Below are 26,566 nucleotides of genomic sequence, written 5' to 3'. Positions count from 1 at the left end.
AGTACAACGAAAACCTAAGACCAATGCAGAAGACAAATCAATGAGGTTAAGTGGATTAGTGTGGCTATATCCGTGTTTTTAAGTTTGCATTCAACTCCTGGGAAGGGGTCTGGGTCTGATCCCTAGGTTAGCTAAGATTACAACTTGTGGCTCTAGCCTAGCTTCTGGAGGAGCTTCTTTAGCCAAAGTAAACACTGTGGTGCCATTTCACAAGCAAGACAGAACAAGCAATTGTCTTTCAGCAATGCTGTAGCTGGGCAATGCAGTGAACCAGGGCTCAAGTCAGAACTGGCCATCCCCGAGCTCTGCAGAGCAGCAGCAGTAGGGCTACAAACACAGTGCAGCTTGTGACAGGAGCTACAGCCTACTCATGCTCTCCTGTTCTCTGTGTTCCAGAGCAGTGATAACAAATTACCTGCCCAGTCCTCCTGACGAAGGATTTTTGTGTGCTAACAGAAGTGGGAAGCCACCCCATCACACAGCAGGGCAGCAATAAATAGAGCAACGTCCCCTTACCCAGTGAATGTTTCTGCACACAGGATTTAAAACCAGGATTTGTCACCCAGCTCAGAATTACAGGGATACTGTGAGCTGGAATGGGACCTCACCTGAGGCAGAATGATGGTCTTGGAGTTGTCAGCCCACACCACTTCCACTTTACTGCTGACATCCACGCGAGCCACCTGTCCCACTGAGGGCTGTGGAAACAAGAGCAGTTTGTCAGTACTTTTTCTTTCCCAGGTATTTCAGTGTAGAGCTAGGAAAGTTTGGACAAATAGATATTCCCCAGCCTGAAGACCCACCTAAAGCAATGATTGCAGCCTGCCGCAAAAGTGGCAGGAGCCCTAGGGTCCATGGACAAAAAACCTACAGACAGGGTTTCCACAAGAAACCCCATAACATCTCTGCAGAGACAGGGAAAATTCCCCTCCAAGGAGAAGAGGACCAGAACCACTCGATCTGGCAGCAGATCCCAACTTCTGATCATGACCAGGGCCATGGCCTTTTGTCAGCGACAGGACAGGTCCTTTCCCTGCATGGGGGTGCCCTCTTGTGGGGTGCCAGCGGCCGGCCCTGCGCTCAGCCACCCGGCAGCAGCAGCTTCTCCCAGCAGGGAGAGTGCAGGCGTGAACAGACAAGTCACAGTTGGCACAGGGTGTGTGTCACTGGAAGGAGGTTATTTAGGTCAGCTGAGCAAGCTCAGATGTGTTCCATGCTGCTGAAACTAGAACCGTAGTAAGAGCTATACTACACCTTTGAATACTTTTTAGGGCAGCGGTTTCAAAAGCCTTCCCTGCACAGTAAGGAAGCCTGTTTCCTAGCAAAAAGGGTATCTGCTACAACATAAATTGTTCCCCTTTTTCTCCCCAGATCATCAATCAGCTCAATAAAATTAACACGTATATAACAATTCAGATGAAAACCAGAACCCCACTCTTCTGTTGCCAAGTGAAACTTGTTTCCTGACAAACCACCTTCACTTTTGCTCAGCAGCCCACAGAATATCCTCAGAAGTTACTCTGAAATCCTAAGCAAGAGTTTTATGAAAACCCCTCAGGCGTATATTTGATTCTTGCCTCAACTTTGTTCTTGCGCTGCTATAGACTCTGCTACCAAGGTGAAAGGATTTTAAGGTTACATCTCCACCAGACTTAGAGACTGGATATGTTACTCATGACAGCAGGTGACACTGATATAAAACTAGCAAGCTAGGGAGTTTAGGATGCCCATATGGGGCTTAATGCCCTCCTACCAACTCTTTCAAGAGTCTTCACTAATACCTGGTGACAGTGTGGTCACCAAACTGCACCCAGCACCCACCTCATCTTCCTTAGCTGTGGCCCCATCCGAATTGCCAATGCGAATGACGATGTCAGTAGTGCGGAAGCGAAAGTCTGGATGATCAGCAATATCGTACACGCTCACATCCTCCTCCTCCCCGATCAGCTGCATCGGAGACAGAATAGGAACACGTCAGCCCCAGGATGCTGCACTGACCTTCAGAGCACACCTTCAACACTTGGAAGTACTTTGTGTTATATTTTTGTCATTTTTCAGCTGCTCCGACAGCCTGCAATGTCCCTTCTTGTCACCTCATCCTGTAGCACATCAATCAAGGCACAACAATGAAAGGAAGAAGATATTCTGTCTCATCTGCTCACCCTCACCTTTACTTCAGGTTCTCTACAATCACAAGACACACAAGAACAACATTTTGTTCCCTTCTGAACACCCTGGTTTCTCAAAGCAGTTCATTGGGGCCCAAAGGGTCAGAGTTTACTTTTGAAACATTCACAGCAACAGGAAGTGTCTGACAAAAAAAACTTGTCAATTAGTGGGAAACACCTTTCCATTGATTTCTCCTGGAGGAAGAAAGCCAGAAGCCTAAAAATGAGGAATGGGTAAAGTGGAGTGTAACTCCAGGCCAGACCAATGTTCTGCTTCTGGATATAAAGGGCCCTACTCGGTTATGACAATGGGATCTCCCATCCTAAGGCAGAAAACATAACACCAGATTCGTGTGGTTCGAGTTTCCCTTCCCATCACCAACCAGACCGCAGCCTGTCGGGATTCTATGATCCTAAGACTCTGCAAAATACAGCATTCCTACAAGCCCTGAAAAGAAGGTATTAGGCTGATATAGGCAATAGTGTCTGGCAGAGGCAAGTAGGACAACACGCAATAAATTGATTCTTTTTCCATGAGCAAAGACACAGTGAACCCAAGAAATCACTGTCTGTGACAACTTTAGCAAAAATCTTCATCCATACCAGAGCCTGATGTTGACTATGGGATGTAAACCCTCTGCTTGGTCTTCACTGCCTCGCAGGCAACTACAAATATGAAGTGACACCACCTCTAGCTAAGCCTCTCGGGCCCAAAAGCACATTGCTTTTCCCATCTTCAAGGACAAACTCCACTGCATAGCTGACTCCCAGGCTTATCTGTGAAGGCTGTGCTGTTTTGTGGCCACTTTCTCTTAGCTGGTTCCAACAGGCACTGACTCCTGCACTCACCTCCACATCATCTCCGGTGGGTTTCAACTTGAACCACTTCACCACGCAGGTACGGCCAATGTGGTCACCAGACTGCACGACTCCGTACAACCCAGGGTCCTGAGAGCTCTGAGCTTTTGGTCGCAATGGTAGGGGAGAAAACAGACAAAGTTAAGCAGAGGAGCACAGACTTCACACAGCAACTGAGGCTGTCAGCTCCCAAGCTCTCACAACTGAAACATTCTGTTTGTGAATGGCATGTTCTTCCTACACAGTTAAAATTGTACTCTGCTAACAAGTTGCATTTTAACAGGGCATGGCGTGAAGACAAAAGATTATGTTGCATTGGACTGGGTGAACACATCCACTTTGAGACCACTTCCGAGCTGTCACCAAGAAATAACACACAGTCACCTTAGTGCTCTGCTCTCCAAACCAGCTCCACATCAAGGTGGTCAGAGTTTTTGGACAAGCTGGACAAGAGTTCCCAGAGAGCTGCCCTGTTCTTCATCTAGAAATGTGTCACCCACAAGTTTTGCTGCTCTGGAAAAATGGACCGGAGGGCAAAGGTGGAAGGCAGGCAAGATGCAGGCAGGGATACACGTGCCCATACATACATCGGGGATCCAAGAACATCGAAGCTGGGTCTAAGCCACCTCTAGGCCTGGGCTGTTATCCAGCACGCTGACATCCAGACATCTTTCAGATTTATCTGGCTGACAAACATTCACCGACTAACATGCTTAGCAGGAGACACAAGGAACTGCAGGCACCCCAGGCTGCTTGGAGAGCGTGTCGGACACACAGAGGAATACAGATTCCCAGGGGCAAAGTACAACTGTAGAGCTGGAGCTGATGGATAACTTTAGTTTCCACAAACTATGTCTAATCCACAGCAGCAGACTATTGCTCATCAAAAATGCCCAATGCAAAACAGCATTTTTTTTGCTAAGCCAGCTTCCCCTCTTCCCAACCTGACAATACCTTGTGCTCCTCACTGTTGAATGTCTAAGCCTGCTAAAAAAGGAGCTGAGAGCCAGATGGCATACCATCAATATTTCATATCCAAAAGCTGTAAGTCTCCTTGAACTTGTACTGTGACCCTCATTAGTACCATCAATTGGTTTGGTGAATAAGAGAGATACCATTCACACTTTGAAGGAGAAGGTGAGCCACCTCTACAGAAACACTGGGAATCCTAGCTCTGTTCCTTGGCATTTATTTCTTCCACATCTTGCTTGTTGTCATAGCTCAACTTTGGTATTTAAATAATGACTCTCTGCTGACATTCATGTTACGTTGGCTGAATCACTGTCTGCCCCTTGTTAGGCTCCCGTGCCTACCTCAAGTGATCACAACTAACAGTCACCATAAAAAGGGCTACAATGTACATTAGGAGATCCAGACTGAAGAATACTTTGCAATTAAGAGCATGTTTGTCCCCCTAGGAGAGCATTGTTTTGACACCCAATACCTCTTTTGTCCACCACAAAATCGCCAGGGCAGAACTCGTTGTTGTCCAGATGATGGACTGGAATCAGCTCGTTGGAGCGAATGTTTGTCTCCACGGTGCCATCCTGCCACATCACGTCAGCTGAAGTCATCGTGGTCACCACCTCTACAGCAACCCTGGGAGCACAGAAAGGCAATGAGTCACCAGAGGAAACATGCACGAGCACAACCAAAACATGATGCTGTCAACGTCAGGAATCAAGACGCATCTCGGCAACACAAACACACGTATCGTCAGACTGGGGAGTGGGTCAGGAAATCACATCTAGTCCCAGTGGAAGCAGCTACGCAGCAGGCTTGGTTTTGATGGGTTCTCAGTCACTGGAGACGTTATATTGCTCCAAGTCTATACTGCAGGAGGACTTGCTTTCCAGGGAACTGATGCTGAGCTCACTTTTATTCCTAGTGGAGCAAATCAACAGCTACCAGCACCCACTTCCTACCCCTGGCAGAGGCAAGACAGGAGCTTCAAATACTTCAACACTTATAATCTCCACTGAAGCATGTTCTAGCCTGGCAGCTCTGAGGAGTCTTTGAAGCTAGAGGAACATGGGACTGGTAAGATAAAGCAGCATCCATCTCAGCCCTTCCAGAAAGCGAGGAAAAAAAGGCAATATACTGAATGTGGGTAAAGAAAAAGGATTTTGTTTGAGAGAGAAAAAAATCTCCTTCCCAGCTGTTCAAACACGTGCATGTGTCTCTCTGCAGCTCAGAAATGAAACCCAAACATGCAACAATGGACCACACACTGGTGCTCCATGCTGGAGCTCGACAGAGTCGCTTGGAATGGCAAGTAGCTTGGGGGGCAGGAGGAACAGAGCTGCGGTCTGGCTGGGCAGACTCTTCTAATGAGCCCTCCACCATTTTCAGCTCTCCTACAGCACAGAACAAATTGAACCCCATGCTGATTTTAAATCCTTTCCTTATTTGCTGGCCAGGCCTTCCAGCTGTAACACAAGTGCTGCATTTACATTCCTTTTAAGTCAAACCATACAGAAGGCACAACAGGCAAATACAACTGTTTTCTCCCAGCCCCGTTTCTATGTCAGAGAAATATTTGTAAGTGGAAATAACATGAAGTTTCTAGTAGGGCCAGCACTCAACAAGAGAAATTATCAGAGAAGGAAGTCTGGAAGAGGTCAGGTGTGGTGGGTGACATTCCAGGACATGGTTCCTTGGGGGAAGTGCAGCTGAGGATGCGAGAGCAGAGAGACAGGCTGCCAATGGAAATGATACAGTCCTGTCTGCAGTGCAGCTTGTGCAGCTTCACAAATAAAAATCATGACTTGACATTAATAAAAACCCCTGTATATCCTCACTAAAAAATAACCAGGGGCCTGTGTGCTGCCCAGAGAGCTGCAGCAGGTCACTAAATGATGGAGAAGCCACATGCTGAGTTGGCCACCAGCCTTCAGAGATGCCACGAGCTGACACATCAGATGTGGTGACAAACTGCAGCGAGCCCAGCCACTCCGCATTTCCCAGCAGCGCCTGGCAGCACCTACTGATGGTCTCACCAGCTTCATCTGAGTATCACCACAGTGAAGACCCCTCATACTGAGCCATGACCAGCTGCCACACAAGCCCTTTAAAGTATCAGCTGAGGTTTCATATTCTGTGCTGAAAAAGCCTCTATTTTGTATTCTCTGTGACGCGGTCATCTCTGCAAAGTGTCCTGACTCCTGATCTCTGCCTTTCCTGGTAAGGAGCTGCCCAGATCCAGCACAGGAATCTGTCTTGTCACAGGGATTTCTCCCCACTGCCTATATAGTGCAGAAATTTCCCAGGTTTACTAGCTAAAGTCTCCTTAACAAAACTGTTAGTGAAGTAGTGACACTCAGTATGGGGGTGAGAAGTGAAAAGTGAACCCAGAGTTCCTGGGAACTGATTCTATTACACACACCCATTTTTGCTTTCACTCAACTACTGCTCTGTGAGGTTTGTGATCTTCAAATCCAATTTGTTCAAAACCCACAGGGACTGAAAGAATAGCTCTCCTTGCATACAGGAAAGGTTAAAACACCTGAACAAAATGCCAGTGAACTTCAGGGCATTCTCAAACTACTGGATCTCTTGAATCCTGATCACATCTCTTTTCTGGGAGGATTCTCTCATATTATTTTGCACTAGTTCATCTCTGATGCAGGATCTGTATACAACTAAGCAGGCAAGGGAAGCCAGCAGGAGAGGCTAGCCAGTCATCAGATGTCTCTGCATCCCCTGAAAACAGTTTAAAACATTCTCAAGTCAGGAAAAGGTAAGAGCTGCTGACATCCCATTTTATCTAGGAATGAGCTACTGAAATCAATTCCTCCAAGGCTCTCAAGGAGTGCATTTTGCTCATTAAAAACCCAATAAAAAGTGTACTGCTGGCAAAAGTTGCCAATTTCTCTCCACAGCGGATAAGGATAACGGAGACCACTGCAGCATGAACCCCTGCCAGCACAGAGCTCCGTGCTGGTCTGGAGACAGCTCGCGAAGGATAAAATGTCCGTTCACAGTCCATCTCAGCATCTTCGCACAAGCTGCCAATGAGGTGATCAATTAGTGTCATGTTGAAGCTGTATGATCTGGATTCACCTGTCTCTTTCTCTGCATACAGAGTCTAGCGCAGCACAGAGATTCTGTCGATGCCCTGAGGGGTAGCTGAGATAAAATAGCATCAGTGTCATGTCACGTGGCCCCAGTTTCATCACAAGCTGGACTAAGACCAAGCTGATTTCACACAGGCCACTGCACAGTCATCACAAGATAATTGCTGTTGGTTACTAACACGAGACACACCATCATCCACCCAAGCTGTGGAGGTAGTTTACATCTAAGAACTTTGATAAGGGAGATTTTGGCAAGTATACCTGGGTTTGGAAATCCAACTCACCTGTCTCCAGGCTTAAACTCTCGTGAAATCTTGGTCTTCTTCTTCTTGTGCTTCCGCTTCAAGTTCTTGATGGACAGAGGGATGCTTTTCTTGCGGCCGGTGCCGCTGCCGCTCTGGGATGAGGCAGTGGAGCTAGCAGAAGAGGTGACAGAGCTAGTGTCATCGGTGTCATCAGCTGCCTCATCATCAGCATCTTGCTCCATGGACTGAAGCCGGTAGTCAGACGACCCTTCATCTTTGAGCAGAAAGGGAGGTTGCTGCTGCTGCCGTGCCGCTGTTCCCCCTTTCTCCTTCCCTGTTTCTTCAGGCTGCTCCTCCTTCCTCTCCCCAGGACCTGGTGCACTGTTGGAAGAGTCATCCAGCTCACATTTTGATGCAGGCTTAAGCTCTTCTGATTTTTGGTCAGCAGCTGCAGTAGACTCTTTGTCAGCAGCTTCAGTGGTACCCTGAGACTCTGTGGAACATGACATGATCTTCACGATCTGCTTCTTCAGCAGCCGCCTCACCTAGAGAAAGCAGATCTAGGTCAGACAATACATCCGTGCACTCAGCAAGCTGGGGAAAGGTTTGCTTGGACACAGAGAAAAACAGCACCTCACAGGCCTCTGCACATTTCACCTGCACCAGCACACTCTGTAAACCGGCATCTCACCAGTGCTTTACTCAGGACTAGTCCAAGGAAAGCAAGTTTTGCTCCTTAAGGCTATTTTAAGCATGTTCTGAACTTTTTGCTATGGAAGGTCACAAGAGGCTACACATGTTAATCTATGTAACAGATGCAGCCAAGCAGGGAGGTCACCATCCAGGCTGCTGATATCCTGTTATTCTAGGAACACCGCTGCTCTACAGCCAGCGTGTAGAAGCCATAGCATGACTCACTTGGCCTAGGAAGCAGGGACTTCTTTCTTGTCTCCCCATGGCAAGGATTTAACTGAACAGTTCAGCTCCATAAGAAACCTGAAGTCACATTAACGAAAGCAACACGTGTAACTGTCCCAGCTGTCAGAGCACACCAGCTCAGACACTGCTTGACCCCTGCAAGGTGACACCTCTGCGGTCGAGGTCCCGTTCACGTTCTCTGGCGGCACTAGCTGCGTGCCCCAGTGCAGTCAGACTGCTGTACAAGGTGACTTCGCTGCTGGCAACACGAAGCCATTACTCTTTACAACTTTACAACCACCACTTCAGGAGTCACATTTCAGACCACATGACTACCAGGAAGATTTCTGCTTTCAAAGCCACAGTGACCAGAAGCGCTCAGAGAAGTCCATGCTGCTTTTGACCCCTCAACTCACCTTTCTGGCAACCGCTCCTTCGCCCAGGACACAGTTCCTCTCGGGGCATTCGCAGGTGATTTTTGCAGGTTCCACTTTGTCTGGGAACACATAGAGGCATCTTTCTCCAAGCTGCCTTTGGGCATGGTCAAAGCACCCCAGACGCTTTACCCTGGCAGAAGAGAACAGCCGTGAGCAAAGCACAAAAGCAGTAACAGAACCCAGCAGTGACCAGGGCCTTCGCGAGGCTGGCGCGCCATCATGCCAATGGCAGTGCTGTGGTGGCAGGAGCCAACACCACACCAAATCTTTTCCAGGCACACAATTCTAAAGGAGGAGTGGGAATCTCACCAGGGACTGGGTGGGGATACAGAGGGTTTGGGTGAGACACCAATCACTGCTCTCCTTCTTGCTCCCCCTCCCAGAGACAGCTGCCATGAGACCTTTGAAGTTGGTATTTTTATACTGTTATCCCAGAGTTTCTCTTCTCCAGCTTGCTCAGGAGCTCCAGGCAGGAACTACACTGCATTGTGCTATTAATCATTTGACTTTTTCTTTCTGAATTTTGTCCAGCCCATTTTTGCAGCTGTAGCCTGCAGAGGGCACCAGATGATCCTTCAGCACCAGCCTGGGCCCAAAGCAGGACTCCAAAGCTGCCTATCGCACACAAACCCATAGAAGATGCAGCCTGCTCCAGACACAGGCAGAAGGACACAGGAAAAAGTGAAATGATGCCAGAAACTACATTCTTCTATGCACTTGTCAGTTAGAGAATACTTGAAGAGAACTAGTGGAATGCTAGCCCCTGTACTGGTAACTCAAGTGTCTGCTAAACTAATGTTGAAGCTATTCTCTCACATTTTTAAAGCTCTGGAATATATAGCCACACAAGGAGAAAAACAAACAAGACACTGGGAAGAGCAGCATTGTGTCTAACAGCTGGTAGGCAGCATGTCACAGTCTGTGCAGGGTGTGAAAAAGGGTTTTCAACTGATCTCACCTGGACAGGTTCTCCTGGCTGATTATCGAGGGAGGAGGGCTCACGCTGTCAGTACCTCCAGGACAGAAGCTTTTAGTGATCCAAGTAACCTTTAGTTCTACCACCTGGACCTAGAATGTAAAGAGAAAGAAAGTAACTGAATTTTTCAGAGGCTTTCCTAGACCAGTGTCTAGGATCTGAATGTTTAAGCACAGGAAAGCAGCAAACCCACTTTTATAATTTAAGATGTCCAAGCACAGTTTCACCACATCCAGGAGCACTACAATGCTCCCATAGCATGGCTCTCAGCAACGCCAAGGGCTTCTACAGTTTTTACCTTCAAGAAAGATAACACCTGGCTTGGGAAGAGAGCTATAGTACATACAAATCTGTGGTTAATGTCACAAAGAGACATGGACTTGGAACTCCTCCCTCTTTGAACAAAGAGTCAGCAACATTCCTCTGCTTCTGTATAGCATGCAACTAAGTTTCAGTAGAAGAGGTGCTTCTACTACCTTAATGATCCACAGTACTGACTTCTAACTATACTGGCACACCATTCACTTTACAGAGTGCTGGTGGGGACCCTTTGGAGGAAACACCAAACCACACTCAGAAGTCCCATCAGCCCACAATGAGAAAGCTGTCACCTCAGAAGAGCAGAGCCACAGTGCGTTTGCTCTTGGAAGGTTACACCCAGGCAAGCTGACTCTGCTCCAAAACACCAGCCAGGGACTGGTCTGTGCAGACAGTGGCTGTGTGTCCATCTGCCAGTCCTTACCTCTTCCACCACCACTCTGAACTTGCTCTTTGTGCTCAGAACAGGCTTCACACCCGAGAGCCACTGCACGCTGGAGAAGACTTTTGAAGGCCCAATGAGGACTTGCCCAGGATAAAAACCATATGAATCATCAAAGAAGAGACCCTGTAGGGGGGAAGAGAGGGGAGAAAAAACAGCATAAAGGACTCTTGCTTTTAAGATTTAAGATTCCAGCATTTCTTTTCTCTCATTCATCATCAGTAAGATTAACCACAAAGGAAAAGTCTGCAAGTTGCCCATCTCTTGAAGCTCATTCTTCTCCTGAAGTCAGCCCAGCAGTTCCTATAGCAACCTGCTCTGTCACACATCCCTGCTGGACTGACTCAGCGGAGGAGAAGCGAAGGTACCTGGAGGAAAAAGATGCAGGTTTCCACACAACAGTTCTCAGTAATGAGATAGCCAAGGCAGACTGAGTCCCAGACAAGGACACTCCTGTCTTTTTCCATGCTCCAATTCAAGCACCTACAGCTTTCAGAGCCAGAGGACACTTGCCTTCACTCCTCTGCTTGTCAAATTAAATGTGTATTACTCCTGTCTTAAGCGGACCAGTTGATTTGACACTTCCCTGAAAACAAAACGGGATGATAAATACAACAATCGCTGTCCTAGAGTTCTTTCCCACTGCTATTTAGACTGACTTTGAGCTGAAGATTCAGAATGTGGGGGTGGACAGAGCAGTTTAGGGTAGATAACATACTGAGCACAAAACTGTATTGAGTCTTGTAATTTGTCAGAAAGGGTAAGAGCAGTGTGACAAGATCTAAGTTGAGAATCTAACACACAGCAATTCTGAGTACGGGATCAAGAGAAGCACCGGAGACAACTCACGTTTTAAACCAAGCCGCAAGTCTCCAGAGGAATATGTACCTTTTAAAGGCAGCCTGACTTAGAACGAGGTATCTCAAAATTGCTGCTACAGCATCCATTTAGCAAGTAGAAAACATGCTGTACAACCCAAAGTAGCAGACACTAGGACACTGGAGAATATCTAGCAACAGACCACCCCTTTTATGTACAGAACAAGAAAACCACAGCAGCACATCCCATTAAACTGATATTCCATTTGCTCTTCAAGAAACAGGCACCAAATTTTAACAGAAGTGCAGTTTTAGATAAAAGGGACTTTTGCTTTGAAGGCTGGGGAGGATGAGGGCTGACTGCATTGCTAGTTCCTAAGAAATACATGTCATTCTCAGTCAACTCCCAATATTGCTGCCAGGAGGGCAGCACGGCCCTCCTGATGCCATTTGGAAGAAAAAGAAAGCTGTCGACAGCCTTTGAAGGTGAAAGGTTAGACCCCATCATCACACAGGCACTATGTTTTACCTAAAAATTAGCAAAACCCTTCCCACCACATGACAGAGAAAATTCCGGTATGGTGGCAGGTCTGCATTCAGAGAATGTGATGTATGACAACAGCAAGAGAGACAGTATTTTATATGACCTGGAAAAGTGCTTCTAGCAGAACACCTTTTAAACATTATGACATTTTCCAGAACGGGAACAATTTTGAAAGCATTAAATGGAGTAAGAGCCTTTTCAGGCACGTACAGATACAATGAACAGACAGTGAACTGCCTTGACATCAGCCATCTGACTGCATGTTACGCGAGTTGTTTGCAAAGAAAGCAGTCGGATGTACTAACTGTAATACCTCCTTGAAACCTGCTCATTACTAATATTACCTTAAAGCTACATCCTGTTGCAATTACTTCAAGTAAAGACCTAGTTAAGTGTTTTTCAACTGTGATGCACCATTTAATTTTTAGGATTTATAAATGCTTATGGTTTTGCTTTCCCTCTCCTTCCTGCACAAAAACCTTACAAGGTGAAGCTGATCAAAAGACTCTCAGGAGAACCAGGAGCTCACCGAGTCACTGACGTGAGGACAGACGTCATACAGCTTGGCTCCGTCTTCTGTGCTCATAGAACACCTGGAAAACAGACAGAAAACAGTCATATTTCCAGAGCCACCCACCTCAAAGCAAACAGCCACTGCCTGAGCAGGTCTGTCCATACACCCAGCAGTATATTGCCAAAAGTCTCTGTGGTCCAGAGCAAAAATGGTTATAGACAAGCTATAAAAGTACTGCCTGGTATCTAAAGGTTCCATTCAGCATGCAGAAAAGAAGAAATTAAAATAATTAAGTAATAGGCAGGGTGCTCAACAAGATTTGCGTGCTGCAAAGGTCCCATTTGTTATTCACACCAATGCTGGACCCTAAAGGCAATTTGGGTACACTTGCTTCAGTAATAGATGAATGTCCAGGGCAAGTTCTAGTGGGATTTCAAATGATTCATTAGGAAAAGATTTTGAAAACAGCTACCTCATTTTACATAGCCATGCATGAGCTCAGAACAGAAACCAGGCAAGGCTTTAAATTGTACCAGTAGCTGCAGGCGATACAGATAGAGAAGTGTAGCTATTTTTCATTCCCAGTTTAACATATGTGTAAGAGCCTTCCAGCCTGATTTAACCAAAAGCTAAAACAATCAAAATCTCAGACGCATCCACCAATCATCTGTTACAGCTCTCGCATTACTGGCCTCTCTTTGAAAGACTCGGAGCTGGCTGCAGGGCTGTGCGTTTGTTGTTTTCCTTTTGTTTTTTAAAGCATCAATGTCAACACTTGATTTACAAGACAGATGGGTTATTCCCCAGCTGCCAGGCCTATAAGCCTCTTGGCTCTCCGCTGGTTCCTTCCTCTCCTTGCATCAATAATAGAAGTTTGTTGGACAAGACACGGCTCAGTATCAGAGTGAACGTAATGAATTCAGAGGGGTCCACAAGTAACTGTCCATCATGCACAAGCAACACAATTCAGATCCTTCTGCTGGCTTCGCAGCACTACAAAATAAGTTAACTAGGTATTTCTTTAAGTATCTCTGGTTAAATCTCTCTAGAGATATGACGATGGTGTATGTCTGCATTGAAAAAACATTCCTAATAGAGCTGCAAATAACAGTGCAAAAAGCAAAGCTGTTCAATTTGGGGTTGCTATTTTGTCTTTGATAAAAACTACTAGCTGGCAGGTTTCTTCACAGATTTTATTCTTTTCTTTTTAAATAAGAAATCTCCTTCCCTGCATCTCTGTTAAGTAACGCTCCCCTACTGAGAAAAGGTCTGGAGTATTTGATCTTTAATAACCACTTTTCTGGGGGAGATAAGCAGTTTAAAGACGAATGTGCTTAAATTCTGGAGCACTGACCTGCAGCAATTGAAAAAAAATTGTCACCTTTCAGATAACAGCTTTTCCACCAAGTGAACAATGAATCTCAGTGTTTTCATAGAAAGATGTTTTCTTACTCTACATGTGAAGTTAGCACAAGCAGATAACTTAGCAGTGTGTGAATGAGAAGCCCAGCCTTTTTCTAGCTTTCTTAAAACCAACCAGGGTCATGAAACCCAAGGGGATCGTCTTCAACAGAAACAAGTACCTGGCTCCATTGGAAAGCTTGAGGATGACCTGGTTCTTCAAATCATAGACCTTGCCCAGCCAGCAGTCATAGGCTATGTAGTCACCATACATGAAGGGCTGTGAAGAAAACAGTAAACAAAACCTTATAAATGTCAATGCTTGTACTTTGAGCCATCAAGTAAGCCCTCACAAAATGCAGGCTAGATAGCAACCTCAAAGGGATTTACGACAGCAACTGCAGATCTTGCTGTAAACTGGAATAAATGTACACTGAACAGGTTGCTTGACAGTCAGCACACAGCCTGGATTCTCCAGTTAAACAGCTCAGGCTTTCTGGGATTTTTTTTCTTCAGATCTTAAAGTCATGCTTGCCTTCAGGCAATATTAACAATGAGTTTTTAGTACTGAGCCTAATATTCCATCCCAAGCAGAGAAGCCTGTGGCCCACTGCCCTTCCACAAGCTGTTTCTTGAGAAAACTTGTGACACACCTGCTCTTCACTCCCAAATTACCTTTTCCTGAGAAGAAAAAGGATTGAAATCCTATTCTACATGGTCTCTAGAAAATCACCCACCCCCTCAAAAGGGAGAACCAGGAATGTTTCAGACTGTTCCAGGTCAACAGAAAGATACTTCACTCCTCTCAGCATTTTTAGTCTGTTTAACAGAACCAATGCTGCAGCTCAGCAGCTCTGTGCCACTGCCATGGGGCTGCCCCAGTCAGGTTGTCACACCAGCACATCTCAGTGCAGAAGTTCTCACACAATTTAATGCCAACCCAGCCCTCTCCACGTCAATTTGGTCTCAGCGGTGTGATCAGAGACACAGAACAGATGGGAAGATGAGGCAATGCTGCATCGCCGCCTTCCAGGAAGGATGCTTACAGTAAGTTTAAAATAAAACCAAACCACAGATGCATCTTGCGCTATATGGATGCCTCTTTTGCATGTGTTGCTTGGAACACAGCAGCATCCCTCCACGCCACACAGGCCTGGCCCCCACATGTGTCTCAGCCATGTTCTCACCCAGATATGTTGCAGGTCTTTGCTGTTGACAGGGTAGAGGATGCAGTTGGTTCCGACCAGCTTCACAGCACACTCTATGTTGACATCAATTACAGTCCCACACTGGCTGTCCTGGAAACCCAAAAGAGAAATAGGGTTTATCACCCACAGAAGGTCCTACACATACATGTACATGCTCTGTGCACAGATGGGAAGTGCAGAGACAAGTCTCAAGAGTAAACCCTCCTTACACCCTTCAGACCCTTGTTCTGAAGAGGCATTTCACATGACCCTAAGACAACTCAGAAGGTGAGATCACTATCAAAGACTCATAGTGTTTTCTTCCCAGTTAAAATTTGCAATGGCTGCTAGTGCAGCAATCCAGAGACTCCTGCATCTGGACAAGTAAGACCACGCTACATCAGAGGATTCGCATTTACTGGCTTTAAGATCTGTGTGACTCCTTGGTCTATTCAACCGAGCAGATCTCTGCAGCTCCATAGGACCATCCTACAGGCATTGCTCTGAGCCAGCAGAGGCAGAAGATCAACCCCAGAACACAAGAGAAAGCCTTTAAAGCTATATGTGACTTCTCACGTAAAAAATTTGCAGGAGGACATTATAAATGGTCTTCACTTGCTGCCATCAAAAAAAAATCTGGCACCTTTCATCAGATTTCAAGGTTTCAAGCCAGATAATTTACAGTTGGTCCAATTATGAGATGGTTGTCATTAGCCCCTTCACTTTTTAGCAAAGTTTTAATCTCTTCTGTCCCCAGGAAAATAATGCATGCTGTCAAGAGCCTTCTGGGGATAGTTTGGCAGGGAACACGCAATATGCACGTTGCTCACACATATGGCAGAGGCCTGCAAGGAAGGGCTGCTAACCCAAACACTGTCAAACGCAGCAGCTGCCCTGGCTCCTGACAGCTGGGACAATCGATATTCTTATTTATTAAAGACTACAAGCCCATTATAAAAGCTGACTGAGAGCCAGCACAACTGCCCCGCTATCAGCAAATTCTGAAGCTGTCCTTATCTCAAACATCAAGGTCTCTGCTCCAACAGGACTTGAGCATAACACTTGAAGGGCTTATACCCTGTGAGAAGTGGATTTGTTTGCTCAGTCCACTTACAAACATGCTGTTCTTTGCACCACGTTAAATATTTATTCAAGGCTTTCACTCAGAGCCCTGGGCGGCCCTTTTGGGAGCCAAGGAGTTTGTTGGCGCTCATCTAATCCCGTCTCATCTCGAGGACTGGTAGTGAGAGCAAAGACACCCTCCAGACACCCGCGGTCCAGGATAATTCCTGGGCAGATTGCTCAGCCCGTTTGGCTGGCGTGCCTTCCACCTGCCCGCTGCATCACACAAACCCTGTGCTCTGCATCCCCGGGAGGCGGTGAGGAGGAGAGCAGGTCCTGCTCATTCCCTGCAGCTGCTCCATGTATCACCCCCATTTCTTTCTAGAAAGGCTGGGAAGCAAAGGCAGCCTTTCCGAGCTCTATTGTTAGACACAGCAGCTGAGCATGATGTAGCTTGCAGCCCACACTGGCTGCAGGACAGAGCCCAGAGCTGCACCATAACCTCACCTGCAAAGGGTTTGCCAGGACGATGGGACTCACAACAGCTGCTGCCAGCAGGATTGGAGCCGTAGGATGAGCGAGGCCTCCTCAGAAGTGGCACCTGCTCAACAAACCCACAGCTTCTGCAGGCCAGAACACAGTCACCCACCCTGCTTTTCCTCCAGATTAAACTAAATTAAGTATACCCAGTCCATCCTCTGCCTGTGCTTTGCAGTTCAGGCTGGTGGGTTTTTCATTTCTTAGTAGTCAGAACATTAAAAATAAAACCCCTGCCCTACCAACATTGAGCATTTCAGAATTAATTTTTCCTGTATCAGCAGCCAACACGACAGCAGCTCTGAGACACAATACAATCCAACACCTGCAGTTCCTGCGGATCACTTGTCTCTGGGCCTAAATCCCCTCTTTTATTGATGATGAAAGAATAACAAGTAACAAAACCAGGACTGGGGCCACCGACATACACCAATACCCTCTGTCCATTCTCTGACAGTTTCCCCATGGAGAAGATGCTGGCACCACCCTATGAACGTGTCTCACATCTATTGCAGCTGGGTGCCACCTTTTCATGGGCAAAAGTGCTGGTTTTAGTTCATCTTGCTGCCCCTTCCAGTTACAAAACGCTTGAGCGAGCAGAGCACTGTCTGCGGTTAAGAAATATCTATGTTGTAAAGCAGCCCCAGAAGCTACAGGGCTGTTGAGTCACAGGTCTCCTTCCTCACCTGCCACTGAACCTTTGTTTATGATGAAGTTATTTATTTCACTGTCACATGAAACATTAGCCTGCGACAGATTTGCAGGCTGAGGGGTTCTGCTGAATCACTCTGTGAAATTACAGCAACGCAGTCCTGGAGCAAGGAGTCACCAGCTTGTTCCTTGTCTCCCAGGGCAGCTCTATGGTCAGAGCACGGCCCCCACCAACCTGCTCGAATGTAACTGGCCTGTTCATTAGATGCTGCAGCTTTAAGGCAGAGCAACAAACTACCATCTAAACGAACAGCAGCTCAGCAAGCACAAGCTTCAGTCCCCTATCTTCTACCTCCCAGCCTTCTACTCTTTTCCTCAACACACTCTTTTCTAATAAAGGGATCTTCAATTATTCCTTTATTTAAAAGGCACAGCATTGCCCAGCAACCTTTGAAGCAACAAAATCCACCTGTCTGACAGATTACAGACCTATTTTGATTCTTTCCCCTAGATTAGTGTATCACCTGGAAAAATGAACTCTGCCACCTTCACCACTTCTCATCCAGTTGGATTAGACTTACAGGCCCAACCGCATTCAGAGGAAATGGTCTCATTATATGTGTTACCCCCAAAGCAGTGTTTCCCCACTTTCTGTGCTGGATGAGCAGCACATGAATTGGACTTGGCTCCCTCTTCCTGAAGAAGAGAGGATTTTGAGTCCTTCCCACCCAAGGTTAAAAACAAGCCCTAAGAGTGTGGTGAATACAGAATAAGTTCCACATTGTGCATTTGCCAGGCCAACTGGTGCAGGGCAACCATCCCACATCTTGAATTTGGCAGGCTGACACTTGCAGATTTTCTGTTTTAAATGCTTTTTTGATTTTTGCAGTACATTTGATTAACAAAGCAAAGGTGGTCTTTGGGATAGAAGGAGTTTGTTTCTTTTACCATTGACACTGAGAGCATACTTGAGGGGAAGGTGAAGCATAAGGTATCTTCAGATTCACTATGCTTTTGAATAGAGGGGAGAGTAAAAATGGAGTTATACCCTCATCACTTCATCAATTAAAAAAATTAGGTTATCAGCCACTAATAAAAATGGTCAAGCAAAAGCGAGTGTTTAAACACGCAAACAGACAATAAAGGAGTGTGCAAGTGTGCAAACCAACTGCTGAGAATGTATCTACTGATATATGTGCAACAAGCCAGAGAAGCCAGGTTCTGCTCAGATGAGTATGGAAATTGCTAACAAAAGCAACACATTCCATGTTTGCCAAGAGAACAACTTGTTGTCCCAAAAGCTTAAAGTGACTTTAAGCAGCATTAGAGAACAAACAGTTGAGGCAGGACTCTGAGCATCCTTCTGAGTGAGAAGGATACACTATAGAGTCCAGCTGTGCCAGGTACCATGCCCTGAACAGCTGATATTTCAATTTGCTAACAGTTCTTTGTTTTGGATTAAAACGCCTTCATAAAGCTGCAATTTTAGTAAGATGGCGACTCCAAATTTCCATTTCAAACAAGAACTAAATTTCTTAAGGAAATATTTTGTCACAGTATTTTTCAAATTACCCTTCAAGTTTTTCCTCCCTTCTCTTTGGAACATTATGTGAAAAAAGGGGTGGTTTTGTTTTTTTTTTAATAAGGCCTTTTTTGTCAATTAAAAAAACCCCAACCCAGGTCAGAGAATGGCCTTCCCCATCCCTGCAGCAGGGTGCACGCCATGTGGCCAGCTGCCTGCTTCATCACAGCCTTGGTGGCCACATCGCTGGAAGTGAGTCAAGAGAAGACGCTGGTGCACACATGGCCGGCCAGATGGCTCAGGGTTAGAGGTTAGCTGTGCCAACCCAGCTAAGCTGCTAAAGAGACCACATCCCAGCCCATCATCGATCTGAACAATGTTCCCAGTATTCCCTACACACAAAAAAAACCCAAATCCACACATCTCTGATAAGCAATAAATGCTGTATAACTAGAACAGAATGATTAGGAATTAAACTAGTATCCAGTAAAAGGGAAGGTGACGATTATAGGCTGCTAAAAATCAGCTTGCTTTCTGCAAACCTAGTTGTGCCAGATGCTTCAGCAGTGTTGGGATTTGCTGTATTTTGGAAAGCAATTGGGCAAGATGGTGCACACTGCAGACTGGGAGGCCTCCCTGAAAATATTTCCTCCAAAGTCCCCACTGTAGCACACAGTGTAACGTGATGTGTCTCCACTCCAGCCTTCCCGTTAGGTCCAAGAGAGAAGGTCCGTGCTCCTCGCACCTCAGAATGGATTGATTTAAAACATAAAGGATGGGGAGAGAGACAAGCTTCTCATCTCATTACCTGACATTATCAGGTTCGCTTACTCAGGAGACCTTTGCCGATATGCAACAGTAGAGAGGCAGCCTTATCAGCATTTCATTTTCAAAGGATGCAGCTAGGACTATAAAACACACTAAAAATAGAACATGCTCAAAGCATTACCATTCAGCTCCATTCAGGCAATTTGGCAAGTCTCAGAAATCCATGCAGCAGTATCACAATCAAAAAGGGACAAAGAGAAAAGCACTTACACTGGAGCTCCTGTGTCTGACCACATCTCGAGGGACCACAGAGCGATCTTCAAGCTTCAGCTAAGGGGAGAGAGAGAGACAGACACAATTTAGCGACCCCAGATGATACCTGGTCAGAAATAATATGATAAATACCAATGCACAGTATCGCATTCCCCCAGACTGAGCAGGTTGTCAGCAGAGGATGCTGAGGTACTTCATACACGGAGTTAATCCCCTCGGCATTTTCGCAAAATCCAATGGACAGATCTGAAACATAGCAACCAGGCAACCTGTGCTCTAAGTCAGCAGCCCCATCAGAAAGGGTGCAGACATTTTGCCTTGTTCATTGCTTCAAGTCTCACTCTTCCCCCGTCTGCATCACGCAGCCTTTCCCACCCACATCCAGTCTATGTACTGGAGAAGACAGAAGACACAGGAATAAGCACATCACACCACAGTTTGTGTCTTATCCTGCACACTTTTCACCGAGGATACCCCAAAATATCTGTGGAGACCCTGTTTGGCCTGGAACTTTTTAAGCAAAATACTGTATAGTGAGAAGACTTAGCTCACAGGAGAGCTGGCTTTGGTGCCAAATTCACTACAGCAAGCGTTTGACTTGGAACAAGAAAAGAGAAATGGGTGCTGCTGTCTTCAGGAGCCCCCAGGTCCACACAGGTTAGCACAAAACATCAATAAGGGCCTTGCTGGGAAAGAGCTAGTGCTGGCAACAAAGATGAAACTGGACCAACATTACACATGTTACATCAGTATATTGAGAGCTCTGGGCATCAGGAGTCAGTACTGGTACGAGGAGGTATCACTTAACGAATCTCCAGTGAGTACTGGCCAGTTGACCAAGTGATGTCCCTCCAAAAGTGGTCCTTCCCCAGGCTGCTTCAGTGATCTCAAGTCTACTCACAGGCTACTTGAAAAGCGTTATCAACAAGCTCAAAACTGCAAAATGCAGTTGCCATCGAATACACTATGAAAATGCCACACAAGGGTTAACATCGGAAGTACATGAATCAGAAGTCCATGGGATTGAGCTCTAATTTCAGCCTTGCTCAGCCTCCTAGTAACTCAGGTAAGATCTCCTTCTGCTGAACAGGGAGAGTCTCACCTGCCTTTCAGTGCTCAAGAACATATTTGCATCAGTATATCGTTCTGAACCCTGCAAATACACTAATTACACACCACATGTTTTGTGAAGCACCACATGAATGCAGCACCAGGAACAGAGCCCGTTTCACATCCTAATTTCAGAATCCATCTCTGCACCGGTGCTGCATTCAGTGCTTTTCCTTGTTGACCTCCCAGTCCAAATTCCACTGTGCTTTGTCAGCATTTTGTCCTAACCCACACCCTGGCTTACATCCTGCTTTACTAAATTAGACATAAATCTATAATCCAAGGACAGGATCCGCAATCAAACCAAAGTACCTGCATACTTATTGCCTTCTTGATTGCATGTTTCAGTAAGAGAGGAAGAGAGACAGCCAGCGAGGCTTTTAGACCCAGCTTCTGGAGTCGGAACTCCACTGGAGTGGGAAACCTGAAGCTTCCCACAGCCCATTTCTGGATTGTGGAAGTGTTTTCATTGCCTCCCACATCCCACCAGGGTGTATATATATATATAGACATCAATTTTTATACAGCTTTCTAAAGTTCTTTGTTAAAATAAGTACTGTATAGATAGGCTCTTAACATCCAGAAGCAGGCAGCAATATTCACATTCCAGTAAGTGCTCATGTGTGAGCAGCAGTTTGTGTATTTTAACTCCAGTTCTCTTGCTGCAGAGCTCCAAGTGTATAACGATACTTTCATTTCAACACACATTAGGGCAATTTAATCTCTGACACGTGGTGTTTAAATTGATGCATTATGTTTCAACATATCATTGAGCCATATTGTTCTCTATTAAGCAGTATCTGAAGAATAGAGATTGACAAGATGATCTGACGCTACCTGGCAGCAGCAATATTTGTGTGTTTGTCAGCTCTGCTCAATTATAAAAGTTGTAAATTAGTAGCTTTCCCAGTTTGTGATCCTGAATGATACAATCACACAAATCCTTCCCAAAACAACTCATAAAACTTCCTCTGCAGGGAGACTACATTTAATCTGCTTTCAGATCCCTTGATTTTTTTAAAAGCAGCAGGACTATTTGCAGCTTCATGTGCCAGACCCACCTGCCTCAGTCACTAGGATAAGCAAGCCAAGTAGTCAGCAGAACGCCAGCATCAACAATAAATACTTAGCAGGCCTGTCATCACATTAAAGATTGTCAAAACCCAGCAGAAACCCAACCAGGGGAAGCCAGAACGGCTGATGGTGAACACAGGACAGGTCAGTCATTCCACCTCTCGTCTGTTGTAGCCAGAGCGATGGGATCACCAGCCCAAGGTCAGGCCTCTTGCTCAGCAGCAAGGGAACTCAGTAGTGGAGAAGCACTTTTAAAATAGGTACTTACAGCTCAGTTGCTATAATTACCTCTGTGAAAGTCAATATTAACATGACTAGTTTTATGTTGTAGCCATGTGTCTAGATAATAGCCCCAAGAATGAGAAATACAAGTTTCCCAGAGATGCTCTCAGCTAATCCCACACTCCTGCGTTACCAGCTGGGTTCGACACCCTCCCAGCACCTCAAACACAAGGCATGGTTTGTGCCACCTTTTAAAAAGTAAATTCACATCCATGTATGTTAAATAAGGCAATGTCCAACCAACGAAGAACAAAATTTGCTCCAGGGTGCTAGTGTGATCCCACGGCCTCTACCTGCAACACGATCCCTGCAGTGAGGAGAACATCAGTTTCTATTCCAAATACATTTCAGATTTTATCCTCCAAAACAAGAGCTCTGGGAACAGTCACATAAGGATGGAGGAAAAGCAGCACACACCCACCCTCCTTTGGTAACTGCTTGTGAAAACAGGAATACAAGGCACTGAAAAGGAACAGAGGAAAGCATAGTAAAAGAACAGAGGAAAGCATAGTACGGGAGATGAAACTCAATATATTTACCCAAACTATCTGATGGTTGAGATTTTGTCTAAGAGTCAGCAGTGAAATATCTATGATGGTTCTGCCATGGGAGTTAAGTAAGGAGTTGGCAAGCAGTGGTCACCACCACAAGGGCAGGGAAGCCAAGCTGAGACCTGCTACCACTATTCAGTCTGGGCTATTTCTCCATCATCTCAAGTCCCAGCACCTCCCTCATACGTCTTGTGTAACTGATCTCATTTAAACCACTGTTCTCCTGCTACATTAGCGAACAGAAAAAGAAAAAAATTACTTGCAATTTTATAAGGCCTGTCTTGTAATATGGATGGTGAGTTCTCTCAGTGGAACTACAAAAGAAAATGCGATGGGAAAAATAATTAGTATTGTTGTTTTGAAGGGACAGTACCTACATGTTAGCTTGAAAGTCATCAGGGAAACTTGCAGCAATGTTCAGAGGCAAAAGAAAAAACACAGGTTAAGAGCAAATCGTAATGTCTACTGTAGCACCAGGTACTAAGGTACCACAGAGCTCTCTAAATCTCACTACGCACTCAGGGGATGCTCCACAATCAGTTAAAGCCTAATCCAAGTGCTATGAAATGATACCACTTTGCTTCATGCAGCTGACAGACATGCTCCTTATCGGTCTTTTGAATTATGTGGCTTCACAGCACTTGTAAGCCCACGTGAACCAGGACATGGTGTACCGTATTTCCACCTGCTTTCTAAACTTGAAAGCTATTACGTCCTTTTCTCCAGCGCTGAAGCTGCAATTCAGAAACCTGCACCAGACAGCATTGGTTTGTGAGCGGGTTCACCGCATGGCTCTTACTGGAGGTTCAGGGGAAGCTTCCTTGCTATGTGAAGCAGGTCCCGGCCACCAGCAGCTCCAGTCCTGGGCACTAAGAGAAAATAAAAACATGCCAAGAGATGCTATGTCCAGCTGTAACCTGGAGCAGCTCAACAGCTGCCCATGGGACAGGTGTTGGTGGCCGTGGGACAGAAGGGAACACTGCTGGCAGCAGCCAGCACAGCTCAGCATCCCACAATTAGTTTTATTTTTAAACTAAGGTCTGACTACACACCCAAACACTTCAGCTAAAACAGTAGTGTGCAGCAATCATCTCGACACAAGCTGGTTTTATTCAAATCCAAATGAGGTGTCTAAAATAGCAAGTCAGCTGTCCAAATATAGCATAGAGTTAGATGACAAAGGTTCAGAGATTCAAAGACCCAGAAGATCTGAAGCCAAGATATTTTTAATATAAACTTCAGCATCAACACATTACCAGTGGCATCAGATACTACTCTCGGGGAAAAATATGTTCCATGTACATAGTTCACTTCCCTTGAAGACTTCTGTTACATTGATCATATTGTGCTGCACATGAGCAGTCTAAAAAGCAGGAGGAGAAAGGATAAATCAGCAAGAGCAGAGAATCCCAGGGATGCTCAGATTTGGTTCACACGGCAACATCTACAAGTGAAACAACATGTGCCACTTCAACACCCCGAAGTTTCCAACCACACTGGATTTTATGGGGAGAGAATATGGGGAGAAATAAGACTACTAGAAACTCAACAGTCCTAAGAACCAAAATTCTGCTACCCAGAAGAGCTGAACAATACAGGGCGTTTTAAAAACAACCTTTGAGGGATGCAGCTGCAAAACTCTGAGAATAAATCTTCTGTGCTCAGTGGCACAGAAGTTCTGCCTGTGACAGCTCCTGGCTATTTCTGGATGGTGAGCACATGTGGTCTGTGGCTCTTCCAGACAAAAAGTCCAAAATCTGTTTGAGACGGGAGGTTGTGGAGACTCCCAACATTTCTTGGAGAAGAAACATGCCCTTCTGGGACAGGATTTAGGCTTCAGCCTGATGGAGCGGTATATGTTGGAGTGGTATGTGGCTCCCAACACTCTGCTACACAACAGTCTGCCATATAAGTAATGCATTTATATGCATTTAAGTTTTTAGCCATTTTGTTTTTTAACATCAGCATTCTGCATTTTCATGATGTCATGGTACCGCTTGTCATTTCAAAGCACTCAAAGAATTATGAAAGGAGAAAATATATAGAGCTACTTAGGAATTCCACCAGCAGATTAAAAAAATTGGTCTGTATTCAACTCTCCAAAACCTGAGTAATTCAGGAAAATGCAGTTCCCCATTTGGACTGGTCAAAGCAAGGGAAGGACAGCAAGCAGGATCTTTGTTTCCTATATTAGTTCAGTGCAAAAGAGTTCAAAAGCTGGTTCATGAGGCTGTTCCAGGCAGTGCAAAACACCCTTCTGCATAGGGCAGGTTGAACATTAACTTCGCTGCAGGAAGAACGGAACAGGGCTAGGCAGGGAGGAGCCCAAACGTTCCCTAAATGGAAATAAATGCTTTAAGGGACTTCATAGAAGCTAAGATGAAGCTAATAGCTTTGCATCACGTGCAGCACTACCTGCAGCAGCCAACTGACAATGCATTACAATTTCTTTTGTTCATGCAACCGGCATATCTGAATCTGCCGATCATCCGATGTTCAGCACAAACTAAGATTTACCGCTAAGCCCACTCCAAGTAGTGCCCGTTACCAGTGAACTACTGTGGCTTTAACTGTACAGTGTGGACATAACGCTTGTTCCAGACAACAATCGAAAGGCATGATCTAAAGTAGAATTTCTTAATTTAGCTCATGAAGGCCCCATTGCTGGTAGGGATGAGCACAGCAGCTTCCAGGCCATCACACACTGCTCTGGAATAAACTTGCCCACCACCAGCTGAATGTCTACAAAAGTTTTAAAGCCCCTGTATTAAGGGGACATGAATTTTTATCAAATTACACACCAGAGACAGGCAGCACCTGTGATCTTCTAAAAAGCCAAAAAGGTGACTGTGGAGAAAAGCCTTTGCAACACCCACAGGAGATGAGGCAATCTGAAAAATGAGAATGCAGCCATTGGCTCTGCATCACATTCCCTTTCAACGCTGCTAGTGCTGTGGGAAGGCTTGTTCCACTGGTGGCTTCAAAATCCAGCTGTCTCACGAGTTCCATAATCTCCCAACACAGCGAGCCTCCCCGGGGACCTGCCGTTCTAAAAGATAAACTGACAGCTCTTTAATTTGTCTTTATGACATATTATGGAGATACACAAACCTCCAGTTGTGCCATTCAGTTGAATTCCTTCCAACTTCATGCTGAAGCTCCCTAAGCCTCCTTTATCTGCACCTGTAACCGCAGTGGACTTGGAGCTACTTTTGTCCCTATCTACATTTCTAATCACCCTACCTGTTGGGTTTTTTTTTCTCCCTTCCTCTGCTTGTAGTAGAGTTCTTTGGTGGCAGAATATCTTTGCATCCTCCGTAGACAGAAAATTCCTCCTGCAGCATAGTTCTGGTCCTTCACTTATAGCAATACACTGCAGCATCTCCCCTCCTCCCAACAAATATCACCTTTGAGCCTTCTGGCAGACAGACACCAAAAGGCTCTGCTTTCCTTTTCCAAGAAGTGGAATTTGGCTATAAAGTCTTAACAAATAACTGGATGCAACGAAAGTTCAGTTTAATTATAACGTGGGTAAATGCTGTGCTCTGAGGCAGAGGAATCCGGCTTTAACATAAATCTTTTGCTTAGAAAAAGTAAATCTTTCACTTGGATTTCCCTTGTCCAGGACTGTCAAGCATTATTTATTATACTGGCAACAAATCACTTCTGTAGCTCTGCAAATTTACATGACATTATGGAAAACACCACCAGACAGATTCTCTGGCCTGGTATGCACACCAATCTCAAACTGAAGACAAAGTACAAGGCAATAATGCAAGGGAAGGAAGACGAGATGACAGGAGGGTTACTGGGTTATTAATTAAAGGAAAATAA

At 45.6% G+C, this 26,566-nt stretch overlaps 1 protein-coding gene across 1 annotated transcript in view; it reads right to left on the bottom strand.

Moving 5' to 3' along the window:
* UBE2O (ubiquitin conjugating enzyme E2 O) overlaps positions 1–26,566 on the bottom strand; it is a gene marked incomplete at its 5' end in the record, with an annotated part of 60,268 nt that overhangs the window by 10,292 nt on the left and 23,410 nt on the right. The window contains 12 exons of the mRNA XM_080356578.1: positions 609–698; positions 1,822–1,947; positions 3,018–3,130; positions 4,471–4,625; positions 7,387–7,892; positions 8,682–8,832; positions 9,661–9,770; positions 10,421–10,564; positions 12,330–12,393; positions 13,898–13,995; positions 14,903–15,013; positions 19,713–19,772. Coding sequence (XP_080212704.1) covers positions 609–698; positions 1,822–1,947; positions 3,018–3,130; positions 4,471–4,625; positions 7,387–7,892; positions 8,682–8,832; positions 9,661–9,770; positions 10,421–10,564; positions 12,330–12,393; positions 13,898–13,995; positions 14,903–15,013; positions 19,713–19,772 — 1,728 coding nt within the window. The remainder of the gene's footprint in view (positions 1–608; positions 699–1,821; positions 1,948–3,017; positions 3,131–4,470; positions 4,626–7,386; positions 7,893–8,681; positions 8,833–9,660; positions 9,771–10,420; positions 10,565–12,329; positions 12,394–13,897; positions 13,996–14,902; positions 15,014–19,712; positions 19,773–26,566) is intronic.

This window comes from Nesoenas mayeri (genome assembly GCF_963082525.1).
Source record: "Nesoenas mayeri genome assembly, chromosome: 19".
In the NCBI taxonomy this organism is placed as follows: Eukaryota; Metazoa; Chordata; class Aves; order Columbiformes; family Columbidae; genus Nesoenas; species Nesoenas mayeri.
Note: the sequence above shows the minus strand (reverse complement) of the source record. Positions and strands in the feature narration are given on the sequence as shown.